Source organism: Motacilla alba, chromosome 1, assembly GCF_015832195.1.
Source record: "Motacilla alba alba isolate MOTALB_02 chromosome 1, Motacilla_alba_V1.0_pri, whole genome shotgun sequence".
Lineage (NCBI taxonomy): Eukaryota > Metazoa > Chordata > Aves > Passeriformes > Motacillidae > Motacilla > Motacilla alba.
Window position 1 is genome coordinate 62,455,694 of NC_052016.1, and position 13,052 is coordinate 62,468,745.

The 13,052-nt window shown below is 37.3% G+C and overlaps 1 protein-coding gene across 5 annotated transcripts in view; it reads right to left on the reverse strand.

Annotated features, from left to right (window-relative positions):
* Positions 1 to 13,052, reverse strand: part of FNDC3A (fibronectin type III domain containing 3A) — a 110,889-nt gene that overhangs the window by 62,750 nt on the left and 35,087 nt on the right. For 4 of the 5 annotated variants that reach the window (XM_038134304.1, XM_038134217.1, XM_038134486.1 and 1 more), the window contains one exon: positions 10,712 to 10,787. The exons of the other annotated variant lie outside the window; for it this stretch is intronic. In XM_038134304.1, the coding sequence (XP_037990232.1) occupies positions 10,712 to 10,787 (76 nt within the window). The remainder of the gene's footprint in view (positions 1 to 10,711; positions 10,788 to 13,052) is intronic. 5 annotated transcript variants of the gene reach the window in all.

Genomic DNA, 13,052 nt, shown 5'->3' on the forward strand with positions numbered 1-13,052 from the left:
ACCAAAAGAGTTAACTCTGTCCACAAAGTGGTGCCTTTCAGAGCACAAACTCTTCAAGTCTAAAGCAGCTGAGGATGCAATACAATAACACTTCACTTAAATGCTATGTTTCAAGAGACAACTTGTTGGCAAAACAGAGAAGAAGAGAAAAGCTGACCACTCTCTGTATATTAACTCCTTTTAAGAACTAATAAGCAATAATATTTACTACTGGCTTGGCATTTATAGTTCTTACTGCAGCTTTTTCTTCAGCTGCTTTGAAAAGCACATCCATCCAACCTCTGAACTGTAAAGATCATCCAAGGGAAACACATTATACACAGTATTTATGGAAATGGCCCATATATAGAGCATCAAAGCAAAAAGATAAGTGAAACCATTGAGGAATGGTCTACTGGAAAAACAAATGAAGAACAAGCAAAGGAGATAAACCATATCCTCACTGAACAGCTGATTAATCAAAAGGGAAGGAAGGTGTCATAAGCTTCTCTAGAAGCTCCAGTACCATTAGTCTGAAACCCATCTACCTATTACTGGATGCTACACAGTCACCTGAAAAAAATGGAAGCTCTTTGAATGATGTCCTAGGGCACCTGCCCTAGACAATTCAGTTTTCTAGGACAGCTAGAAAGCCTTTTGTAGTGTGAGAAAGAGCTTCTCTCTGGCATAAAGAAAAAAGAACAGCAGTGTGGATAGTTGTATTCACTTCCAGTGAGTTTGGCCCTTCCAACTTTGAAACCTCTTATGATTACACTGGTTTTTAATGGCTTTAAGTGGCTGAACTTACTTGTAACCCGTCTTTAACTCACATTACACAGGAGCTGTTTATATTTGTGCACAACTAGCCTATATGTAATGACCTTGATTATCTTCTGTCTCTTCTTCCTTTCCCTCATTTGGATAATAAACTGCTTTAGATGTAAAACAGATTGCTGCATGTCTGCAAAAGGAAGAAGGGGAACTTATATTACCATGATTTTAAATCAAGTTGAAGAGTGACATGATCATGTAAGTCATTCAAGCTGACAAATCCTCAGTCATTTCACAGACAGTCAAAAAAAGACAGCTATTAATTTACTATTAATAACACATGCACAGCCACATCTATCAAACCACGTGCTGCTGATTCATCTATTACTACAAAAAAAAAAAAAAAAAAAAAGCAAAACCAAGAACAGAGTTAAAAATCCCTGGATTCAAACTTGCAGCATTTCGTTAGATATTACATTATTGCAAGAACAAACAACACATTAGCCTTCCACAGGTGAAAATGAAGGAAAGGGAGACTAACCTCCTGGGTACCCAACAACTTTTGGTATCAGAGAAGGCATCAAGGCAGAGCAATGCCAGCTTGTAAGCTTGTTGGCATGGTTGTGACAGCCTGGGCATATATGAGGAACTGGCTTTGTTTTGAGGAATTCTGGAAAAACAATCGCCATGAGAGCTGCTCCACAACTATGATGACTGTATTCCTTCCCAGTGTGTCTGCAACCCTTCACAACTACCAAGGGCCGGACAGTGGCAGTGGCACAAGATAAGGCAGCCATGACTACAAGTGGGCAAGAGTAAACCAAACTCAATTCAAAGCTATTTCTTACTAACAGTAATTCTGTGATAGAAGTCAGATTAGTTTGACAGTTACAACTATACTTCAAGAATTCAGCAGTACAACTTGAATCGCACAGGGTGGAACTATAAGGAACTCTTCTGAGGTCTCATCCAACAATGCACAGCATTTTCCAACAGATGACACACCAGCCTGTATTCATACTGCACATAGTTGTGAAAGAGGATCCAGCAAAAGGCCTTTATGCGCAAAGTTCTAGCCTTTCCATTTTCATGAAACCCAGTACGAAGTCCATTTATAAACACTGTTTGAGTTTCTACAAAATAAAAGCACCATTTGTTTTTAAAGAATCACATAATGAAATTAAGGAACTTCCACTCTTTAATGTTAGCAATTTTCATGAATCTTTATTATTTCAGTTAATCATATTGCATCCAATTAAGATAAAGAAAAGTTTAAGCCATCAGTTTAAGTTATGCTAACTGTTTGTACATTAAGTGAAAATACTAAGTAAAATGCCCAAAGCTCTAATTTTTTTTTTTTTAATTCAAACTGCTTACATTAGACAAACTTTCTACTTAGAGAAAACTACTAACTACTTCTACTTACTCTTACAAGAAGAGATTCTACCAGTTTTTTCCTCTTCTTTTCCCCCCATAAAGCAAGTAACATAGGGCTATTTCTTTCCCATCAACAGCATAGTCAGAGAAGAAATCAGATTAACTGATTGCAGTGCCCTGGGAATATTATAATATTGCCAGACACAAACCTGTCAAGCCTAACATGCTTCATACAAGGCTCATCCAACTGATATCAGACTGAGGCAGTAACAGCACCTGAATCTCAGCAGCTTGAGTTAATACTTCACAGCCTTGGGGGCCAGACATGTCTGACTAGAGGAATGGAAACCAAGTTTTAGGGGCATTCTCCAGCTGCAGCTTAGGGCTGTAAATTCATTCCCAACATGCACCTCCAATGAGTACCATCCTTGTAAAATGTGATGTTAGATGCTCATGGAAATGGATGAGCTCAAAGAGTTCAGGTGCTTGAGGACAAAGACATTCACTGAGGGTACAACTATGAATCAACACACCTAAATGAGGCACTTTCAGGATGTAACCTTATTTATTTCAGCTTATAATAGCCAGGCTTTAGTTACAAAATGGAGACATCTCATTTAGGTATCTAAAATTATATGTCTGCATGCAAGTTAGGACTTTAAACTCCCATTATAGCAATAGAGACCTACTTCGTACAGACAGTGGAGCCTGGAGAGCTATTGAGTGCAAACTGATGTCAGCTGAAAAGCACTGAGTGCACTATACCTAGTGACTAAATCTTCACTAGTTTCAATGGGAGCTTAGATCCAAGGCCACATATAGAAACACACATTTAAACACCTAAAATTAGATGACTTCAGTATGCAGCTGAAGCACTGATATTTCAAACAAAATGTCTCCAGAACCTTCCTACAGTCAGGCTGAGTTTGCAGTGTGGAGATTGCAGTGTAGTAAAAAAAGGAATAAAGGAGAAGATTAACTGATCTGAATATACTAGAAATCAAACAGGAAAAGGAGAACCTGACTGAACACTTTACAATGAATACAGTACTTTATGAACTTACATATAAGAATGCATGAAATAAGAGAGAACAAAAGTTTAAAAAATATCTATTAGAACAATGAGAAACAACAAAGGCAAAAATATTAGACATGTTTTGGCCATATAAAGATATTGACTCTCTTTAACACATTTTAAACAGAAATCAATGGCCGAAAACTATGTTTTTCCTAAGACACACTACAAAAAACATCATGAGAATATGATTTAATGTATTCCTTTTTTTCTTTAATTTGCTACTGCAGAAGAGGATAAAACAAGTCTAGTTTGCTTTTCAATCAAACATTTACCAAATTCAATTTGTTCTGGGAATAGAATGTTTTAGAAGTCTAGTATTTATAACACTAACAAAGTAGGCATAACAGTAACGTGAGCTGCTCTGGCAGAAAAGCAGCATGATAAAGTAAGTTTTTCCAATAACAGCTTCTTGTGTCATCCCTGCCTGCTTCTTTAATGGCTCAATGAGACTGGGACCACAGAGACCTGGTCAGTCATCAGAATTAATGGAGGACAAGGTCAGGCAGTTCCCAGAGAAGGCTGAGGGAGCTCTGTTAAGAGGTTAATTCTCATGGTCACTCTCAGAGCAGAAAGAGGCCAATCTAAAGAACAGAATGCTGGATTGTTGTGTTTTATTCTTGTCCAGAGAATGACCTTGTTTTGCACTACTTTGAAATTTTCATTGAGTTAGCACAACAAATTTGAAAGATGGTCGTGACTCTAGAAGACTGCCTCTGCCCTACTGCAGGAGGGCCTACAGAATCCAGGAGATGTGTCTGAACCCAGCTTTAATTCAGCAGTTGTACTAGAAGAGCTGCAGCAGCAGGGCTTACAGGCAAGTTTTACCTGCCAATAGTACTTGACTTATGAACTGAACTTGTGCTACATGTCAAAGTCAACACATGAACATTCTACATGCACTGCAGTGAGGGCTTAAATACATCATTATTTCTTTACCTTACCAGAAGGGTATTTGCCATATCTCAATCCAATTTTTAGGCTAACCTACCAGTAAAAGGTAGAATGGTTAAGTCTTCAACAATATTTGCAAGGGCATTCATGCACCCTGTTTATCGATCTAAGCTATAAAAAGAGCAGCTCCTACTTAAAATTATTTTGGAATGAGACAGCTCCAAATCAAGCTGCTACAACCACGCTTTGTGACCACTTTCCCTCATCATCTTGTTTCAATACAAAATGGAATTATGTCTCCTCTGCAGTCATACTCCCACATAGCTGGCCAATACTAATATTATTTTTAGCTTGAGTGCAGATATCTAGAAATAGAAAAACTTTAATTTTTAAAAAAATTGTGTATATTGAAGGTCATTCCCAAAAAGAGGTGCTTTAGAGTTAAGCTGCTCCTATAGACTTAGCTGTGACCCTCTGCACAGACATCCTTAACCAAGAATTAATTAGCTGCAAATCACTGTAGCTTGCTCTGACCTCCTATTTTCAGTTGATTTGTCTTAGCCTCCCTCAACGCCTTTTATAAAGGCCCTCTAAATACTTCCAGTGGAGATCCTAAAATTAATATGTAGAAAAGGAAGTTAATCTAAGCATCCATATCCAGTTTCAGCCTTACATAATATCTTTAGTCTTCTACATAGAAGGAATAGAGATGACAACTGAAATAATTTACCATTTAGGGTGAGGTTGTTTTGAGAGGTTTTTTGATTTTTTTTTAAATTAACTGATACATAAAACCTTACATCTATTTTCAGAAGGCTACTGTGGAGAAAAGCTGTAAATCATTAAAGATGAAAAGGAAAGCAAATAAACATACGCATGTTTTCACGCAGCATTTCAGTATTTAGAAATGAGAAACACATAAATGGAAACAAGGATGAAAAATTAGTTTCTTCTCAGGCTACAGAAAGAAAAAGAGCACCCAGAGCAGCTTCTCTGGTTGGCTTCAGTAAGCTGTTCTTAATGGAAGCAGGAAAATCAACGCACTAGATCTCTGTAATACACATCTGGGTTTACTTATAAGGGGTCCATTACTATTAAGCTACCTAGAAGACTAGATATGCTCTAGGAGAGAACTCTTGTTAATAGTGTTTTATTGCTTTTGCTAGTTTGTTCCGTTACTAGAGAGCTGTGTATTTAAATAAACGTTCTTTTATTCCTAAACTTTGCCCAGTGCTAACGTGGATACAGAGTAATTTCACAAACAAGATATGGTATTTCTAGAGGTGATGTCACCCTTTAAGTATATAAATGTGACCACTACTGCAGTGCCAGGTATCTTTGTGCATTATAAAATCACCTCAGAATGACAGCACACACTTCCTCCACTTACCACAGTGGTTTAGGATTTGATAATAAGCTATGGTGGTCTTGTGAGGGAAGCATCTCCCAATGACCATTAGCAACTAACAAAGTCCCATTCTCAGGGGTCTGTGGCAACGCATACAGAATTTATGAAAGGTCTTTAACCACTTCAAATATTAAAATAAAACTCAAGACCAAAGCACAAGATGATATTTGAACAAGATAAATATAGGGGGTTTTGCTTCAAATGTACTTAAATAGCAGTTACTTTTAGATTTTAAGATGCTCAGTCTGGCTGCTGTAATAGTATCTGTAAACAATCAAAACCACACCAAGCCTGACAGCAGAAAAGAGCAGAAAATAGATTAAAAGCTGCCCTGCAGAAAACTTGGGGATACTGGTACATGAAAAACTAGACACAAGCTGGCAATGTGTACTTGCAGTCCAGACAGCTAACTGTATCTTGGGCTGCATAAAGGCAGAATGTCCAGCAGGGTGAGGGAGGTGATTCTCTTCCCACCTGGAGTCCTGGGTTCCTCAGCACAAGACAGACATGGACTTGAAGATGGTCCAGAAGAGGGCCAAAAAAATGGTCAGAAGGTTGCAGCGTTTCTCCTGTGAAGACAGGCTGAGAGAGTTGGGATTGTTCAGCCTAAAGAAGAGAAAATGCTGGGGATACCTTATTGCAGCCTTTGAATATATAAAGGGGTTCATAAAATAGATGGAGAAGGACTTTTTATCAAGGCGTATTGTTACAGGTCACGAAGCAGCATTTTAAACGGAAAGAGAAGAGGTTTAGATTGGATATTAGGAAGAAATTTTCATGAGGGTGGTGGGGCACTGTCACGGGTTGCCCAGAGAAGTTGTGGATGCCCCATCCCTGGAAGTGTTCCAGGCCAGACAGGATGGGGCTCTCAGCAACCTGGTCTAGTGGAAGGTGTCCCTCCCCATAGCAGAGGGGTGGGAAGTAGATGACCACTGAAGGTCTCTTCCAACCCAAACCATTTTGTGATTCTGTACCAGTTTTATTCACAAAATATTCTGGGTAATGGACAGGTTTGGTTTTGCAAAGCTCAAGCTGATCTTAGAATGAACTGAAGTTTGTGTCTCACTACTGTAGTCTCTGAATTGATGTATCTTCCTTTTCTCTTGAATTCCTTGAAAATACTTTTCCAAAGAATTTTATTTCTTATTTCAAAGAGAAAAAATTAGGTTAAGCTTGCTTAACTTTTATCCCAGAGCCTAACCTTAATACTGATACTTCATTTAATTTCAAAGCATGAAGCATTTATGACTCATTCTAATTTACATAAGTCTTCTTATTCTATTATGAAAATGGCAATTTTCCTTTGCAGAGACATATAGAACATGGTCTCTCTTATTGTGTCAAGTAACATTTAATAGCCTTTAGCTGTAACTTGGGACCGTTACAAAATGTCCTTAAGATGAGTCATCTTCATTCATTTATTCTGCAATAGGAAGAATTCATGAATGAGTGATCTGCAGTAATTCACTTCTACAAAGAGAACCCATTCATATATTTCAAACCTGGTTTTCTGAATCACTGTAATGTAGCTGATTACTTCATATTAACAGAAGAAAATTTTGGCTTAAGGAAAGTTTCCACAGAAGTCTGTGTATTTCTAGTATATGAGAAAATTTTCATATATTTAAAAGACCTCTTTTGAAAAGAAACATTTTGGTCTAATACATGGTTACACAGACAGATACGTTCCTATCTATCTAGCAAGGAATGCATGGTATTTTTTTAAAGTTAGAGACTGACAAATGGTTTAAATTGAAGCTGCATCGAGGGGGAGCACAAGTTGTCACTATCAGACAAACCACCAGGCAGGCAAAGAAAATATTTTATAATACCCAAAAAATATGGCCATTGGCACACAGAAGTGCTCAATCAAAGCTGTATTTAAGTCAAAATATAGACAGCAGAAACCCAACTATGAACCAAGACTCCTAACTACAGAAATACAAAGTAACCATGCTTCTTATTCTACAGAAATAAAGAATAAAATACATGTCATTTTAATTCATTAAAAAGTCACTAAAATAAAGGAATGGAATTCACTAAGGATCAAGGGTCCCTTAACCATCACTGCTCTCCTGCCATCCTTAGGAGACTTCAAACCAGGAATTATTCTTAAGAGTCTTTTCTCTCAATATTATTCCCTCAACATTCCACTGCCATGGAAGAGGACCACAGTAAGAAGCTGCTTCTCACTTCAGGTAGTTCCAAACCAGTCAAAGCTTTACAGATCACCTGTGAGAGCAGACATGTGGTAAAGTCAGTACAAAGACCTGCATGCAAATGCAGCGTTTTCTTCAGAAGCGTAGTTCACAGAAAATGCACTGCGTGCTTCTCCATTAATTAGTGCTTTAAGTTTTCATTACTTCATTTACTCAAGGACAGCTCTAAATAGCCACTTTATTCACATGTCTCTCCTGAAGAGACACTAACTCTCATTTTTAGTTTGAGAAATTTTACCCTATGTGCAGTTTTGCCGAAGTAAGGACAGTTCTCTTTAAAAATAGAATAGATGACAAGAACAGCACAAAGATTGACAGAGCATCAGAATGTTTCAACAGGCAAATATTTGATGCAAAAAACCACAATTAACATTATGGTTAGATTTATTAACAATCCACACTGACTTCAGCAGACAGCACAATATGAAGGTGAATTGACCAGCAATAAAGCACAAGAGAGATTTAGAATGATCCAAGGAAGTGTGACTTACCAAATCATTCAAACGAATGTGTCTGGCTACCTGCACTGCTATCTGGGATCCATAAGCAGCTCACTGCTCCTCAACTTTTGCTCTTTCATTTTAGTACTATATTTACATAATTTCTAGTTTTTATATCATACATTGCTGAAAAAACTGCATATGTGTTCTTTGCAGAGACTTTTAAGTCAGAGAATTTAAGAGACTTTTAAGTCAGAGCCATCTTCATGCTTGCTTTCTAAAAATAAACATCTTTGTGCATTTATCCAAACCATTCTCATTATATGTTTCCACATCTATAACTATGATTTCACCTAACAACTGAGTGCATACTGTGAAGAAAAAATCAAGGAAGCGATGTGAGCTTGCTTTGTTTCTTACTTTCAAGACAATGCAATAGACTCCTGCAGCTGTAACCCATTTTGAGACTGATAATCCATTTTGTAGACAAGTCAAGGGCAAACCATGTTTGAGAAGTTGTGGCAGAACAAAAAAGGACCAATATCAAATTACTCTCTCTAGTTTACACCATCTAAAATATTTTATTTTATACAAATCTCTGCACAGAAAACCAAACAGTAGACACTCCTCATGAGCTGCAATACATATAATGAAAAAGGAACAGCATCAATTACTAAGGGAATTTCTTCTTTAGGGAAGACAGACCCAACAATCCAAAAGGTAGAAAGATCCATTGGCACAGCCCTCAAAAACACAGAAATGTCTCAGAAGTGGCAAGAATACACCAGAAAAGCAATATTCAAAAAATCAGGTGCAACTCAGGTTCTGTATGAATATTACTGAATTCACAGATACGAAATAAAAGTTATGCCCCGTATTTTACTACCAACTATAATCCACAATTTCATCTCCAGGAAGTGGGAAAGACAAGAATATCTATGTAACAGGAGGTTTGCAAAAGCTGTGGTACTGATTTGAGATGTAGTTTTTCAGACTGCAGTGCCATTTTTCAGGGAAGTTGTAAAGACTGTACTTCAGCTTACACTGAGTGAGTCCCAGAAACAATCATCTAGTAACTTGTTCATGCTCACTTTCATATATAAAGGATGAAGAAATCCACAGCTGAATCAAATCACAATAGCAAGCTGCCTACTCCAACAGCAAGAGGCACCAGGCAAGGATAAAAGCTGTACCATGGAAGGTTAGAACCATATCTGTAAGGATAGGATGTTAATATTTTTGCAGTTCATTAAACAATTCCTGCTTTGAAGATATTCATGGCAGGAAAGTGTCAATTCATTCTCCACCAATTCTTTCCCATTTGGGAAATCAAAAATTAGAACCAAACATGCGACACATGCCACTTCCCTCAATATTTTGTGCAACAGAAGCAAAATATATCTTATCTGTTATTTAACTTGGATTGCAAGACAAAAATAATTTTATTTCCCTCAGTACTGTCAAGTAATTACTCCATATCATGTTTCAAGTAAGCTGTATAGAATGGTGAGCTGCAACATTGATCTATTTGCGGCTCAAAGGATGTAAGAATACCATGTAATCAACACAAAGTCTTGAAATATGGTGCTAACAGACATGCAAACTTTAAAAACTGTCACTATAAACTTAATTACCATCTAAGGCCTCCTTTGAATCACTTAGTTTTGTAGCCAAAGGACCTGCCTATGACACTGCAAAGCAGACCTTTCAGCTCTTCTGAACTGGAGAGAAGAGGGAAAGGAGCTGGAAAATATTTGCTTCAAATTGCCAGAACAGTATCTGTTGGAGCAGCTGGGCCAAAATCCAGAAAAACAAAACAAAAAAAAAAAAAAAGGATGGATTCACTGGGTCAGATGATGACAAGCAAAAATGTGACCCCATAGCTGAATCTATGGATACTCTCTTACAAGACAGTAAAATGGCATTCTGTGCAGCAGCAATAGCTGATTGCTCATTTCTCACAGTACCTTCTAGATACGCTTAACTGGTAGCTCTGGTCATTCAGAGCAGAAAACAACATCCAAACTGACCATTGCATAAGGGGATGCTATGCTTAGATGAAACATTTGTGTTTTGAAGCTGCACTTGCTAGAACTCAGAAATAATGCCATTTGGCCCCTAGAGATAATGAGAAACTGGGTGGGATAACTGACAGGGAAACAACGTCCACATGATAGCAGAGAATAAAAAAAACCCTAAACTCAAGCCATATTAACAGTTTGAGCTTTTAATTTGAGGTCTATGAAATAAATTATCTTAGTCAAAAGTCGCTACAACAGCCTTTCCGTGCTTGCTTTGCAATTTGAAAATGTTCCTCCCTTCTCCTCCCCAAGAAATTTAATTTCATCTAATATAACGTAAGAAAAAGTACTTGGTTTCTGGCAGTGAAATCTAAATCCCAACGATCCTTAGCACATAATCTTTTAGGTCTTTAAATAGCTCTTGTATTTAAGATAAATTCTGTCATTCTTTTACTTTCACCACAAACTGCCTTTTATTAATCCTGATTCAGACTCAGAAAATATGAAAATAAATTTATCAACTTTACCTGTAATGCACTGAAACTGTCCATCTTCTCTTCTTATTGTAAATGCTTCCCCTGGATTAACTTGCACAAGAATAACCTTAAAAATAAAAGAGTGTTTACAACCATTACACGGGAATATATTACAGAAGTCTGGTATGTGCAAAAAAAGAAGTTTTACTGGGAAAAAAACCTTCTTTTTATGGTTAGTAAATACATTATTTTTCATTTCACACTTCTTGCTGTCTTCGTCCCACAGAGAAATAGATAAGAGCAAGAACAAGCACAGATATTTTTAAACAAACATTTTTCAAAGAATGAAGGAGAGAATAACAACTAAGTAAAACAGTACCTGTACAAATTTTATTTTCTCAACTGCTTGGTATAATTAAAAAGCTATTTGTACAGCTTAAATTATTTCAACAAATTGCATTAACTTCAACATTAATCAAACTATTATGTAAACTTTCAGAAGGAAGCCTAGAATTCCCAGTGCTTGACATCAACCAGTTGACAAACAGTTTTCAACACAAGGAAAATACTGTGTCATGTCCCTCTTTACATGACCCAAGCATATTTGTACATTCATTAATGATAAAAAAATTAGAAGTCATGACAAAGTAAGTGTACCAGATGCCCAGCATGAAACAGTATGTATAATTTTATTTGTGGAAAGCTGGTTATCCCAATTTTGTAAACCCAAGCAATGCAGAAATGATAGCAAAGCACACAGCAGCCAAAATAAACAGAGAAAGTCTGTACTAAAGCACAAGCCTATTACCATTTTAGATTTCTGTACTTTTATTTGAAACCTGCCCTTCTGTGAGGAAAAGAAGTTGGTAAACATGAAAAACCTAGCTAAAATTATGGACAAAGGAGAAAAAAACTTTAAAAAGTAGAAAAGCAGGTGCATTTTATAATTTCCTTTCTGGACAGAACGTTCTTCAGTCTTGCTTGCACACGTCTAAATAGAGCCTATGTGCTCCTCCCTCTACAAATCGGTAGGAAAGAAATCTTTAGAAACACAACTCCTGAGTATTATGGCCAAAAATGTACTTGGTTAAATTGCTAAAAGAAAATAAAATCTTTCATGTTTACAAAAGCACAACCAACCAACCAACCAACACCCCCAGAATTGGAAACTTGAGTGTTACTCATTTTAGGAATACCAGACACAAAGGAAAGGATAAGAAAATGGCAGAAATCATACGAATTCCTCCCTTTCTGGTGGAGCAATTTCACAAATTAAAGAAAAGATGGCAAGTTCTAACACTAACATATTGATGAGATATGACAGACATTCACATTTTCAAGCTTGGGCTGTGTTAGTCAACACTGATTAGCTCAGCTTTGAGCAAGCACTTTAAAAATACTATCTTATTTCACATGTTTTTTCTAGAAGCTTTGGCTGTTTGAGAAAAAATAATGAACTGTATCAATATTTACATTTTTATCAAGCTATTACATCTTCCAGATCATCTGAAGTGTGGCTCAATATAAAATTCAGTTAGCATTCAAAATATAATCTTAACAAGATGATTTTAGTAATGAATTTCAAAGAAGACTTAAAGGTCTTCATAAAATACAGTATTGCCAGAGTTTATTTGGAATTGTTTGAAGGTAGCATTTCAACAACTGGCTACCATCACCTTCAGAATACGATGAAGAAGAGAAATATGAATAGATGAGTTCTTACAATTTTTTTTGGACTCCCCAAGCAGGCATAACTTTTTCAAGACATATTTCATTGATATACTCTTCCCTCTGCTATAATTGAAAATTTTAGCTTGACGTTTAGACTGGTATACAAGTACCCAAAAGCTTCATGGTACATGAGAATGTCTCTCCATCTGTTATGTGTGGGCTGGATAGCTACATTTGCCCATCTCTTACGGCTGATTTAGGTGCCCAAACTCCTGGGAGGAGCCATTCTGGCTGCAGCTGACATGTCAATCTGTACCATTCTCAGCTCAATATTCCTGGTTGCCATCATATGAACTGTGAGAAGCAGAAATGCATTAGGGTGATGCCTGGCCCTTGATTCCTGCTTTTAAAGTAACAGGGAGTATGGGTTGACTGTATTCCCAGTTGTCCCTATTTATCCTGTGTGAGTGCCTGAGGTTGGTAATCTGGGTAATAATGCTGTTGTAGGAACTTGCTGGCTTTCCTCCTCCAGACCTCTTGCTGCAGGCCATCCAAAACTGAGGGCCAGCTGGCAGAGCGGATTTGAGCATGGGGACACACACACTGGCCCAGCTGCAGCAAGTGGGCCCTGTGCCTCCTGATTCTGTGTTAAATCAGCTTCTCCTGTGTGATCATCTTTGTTGCTCATTTCACAGCTGCTCTGGGAAGCTAAAGGCTCAGC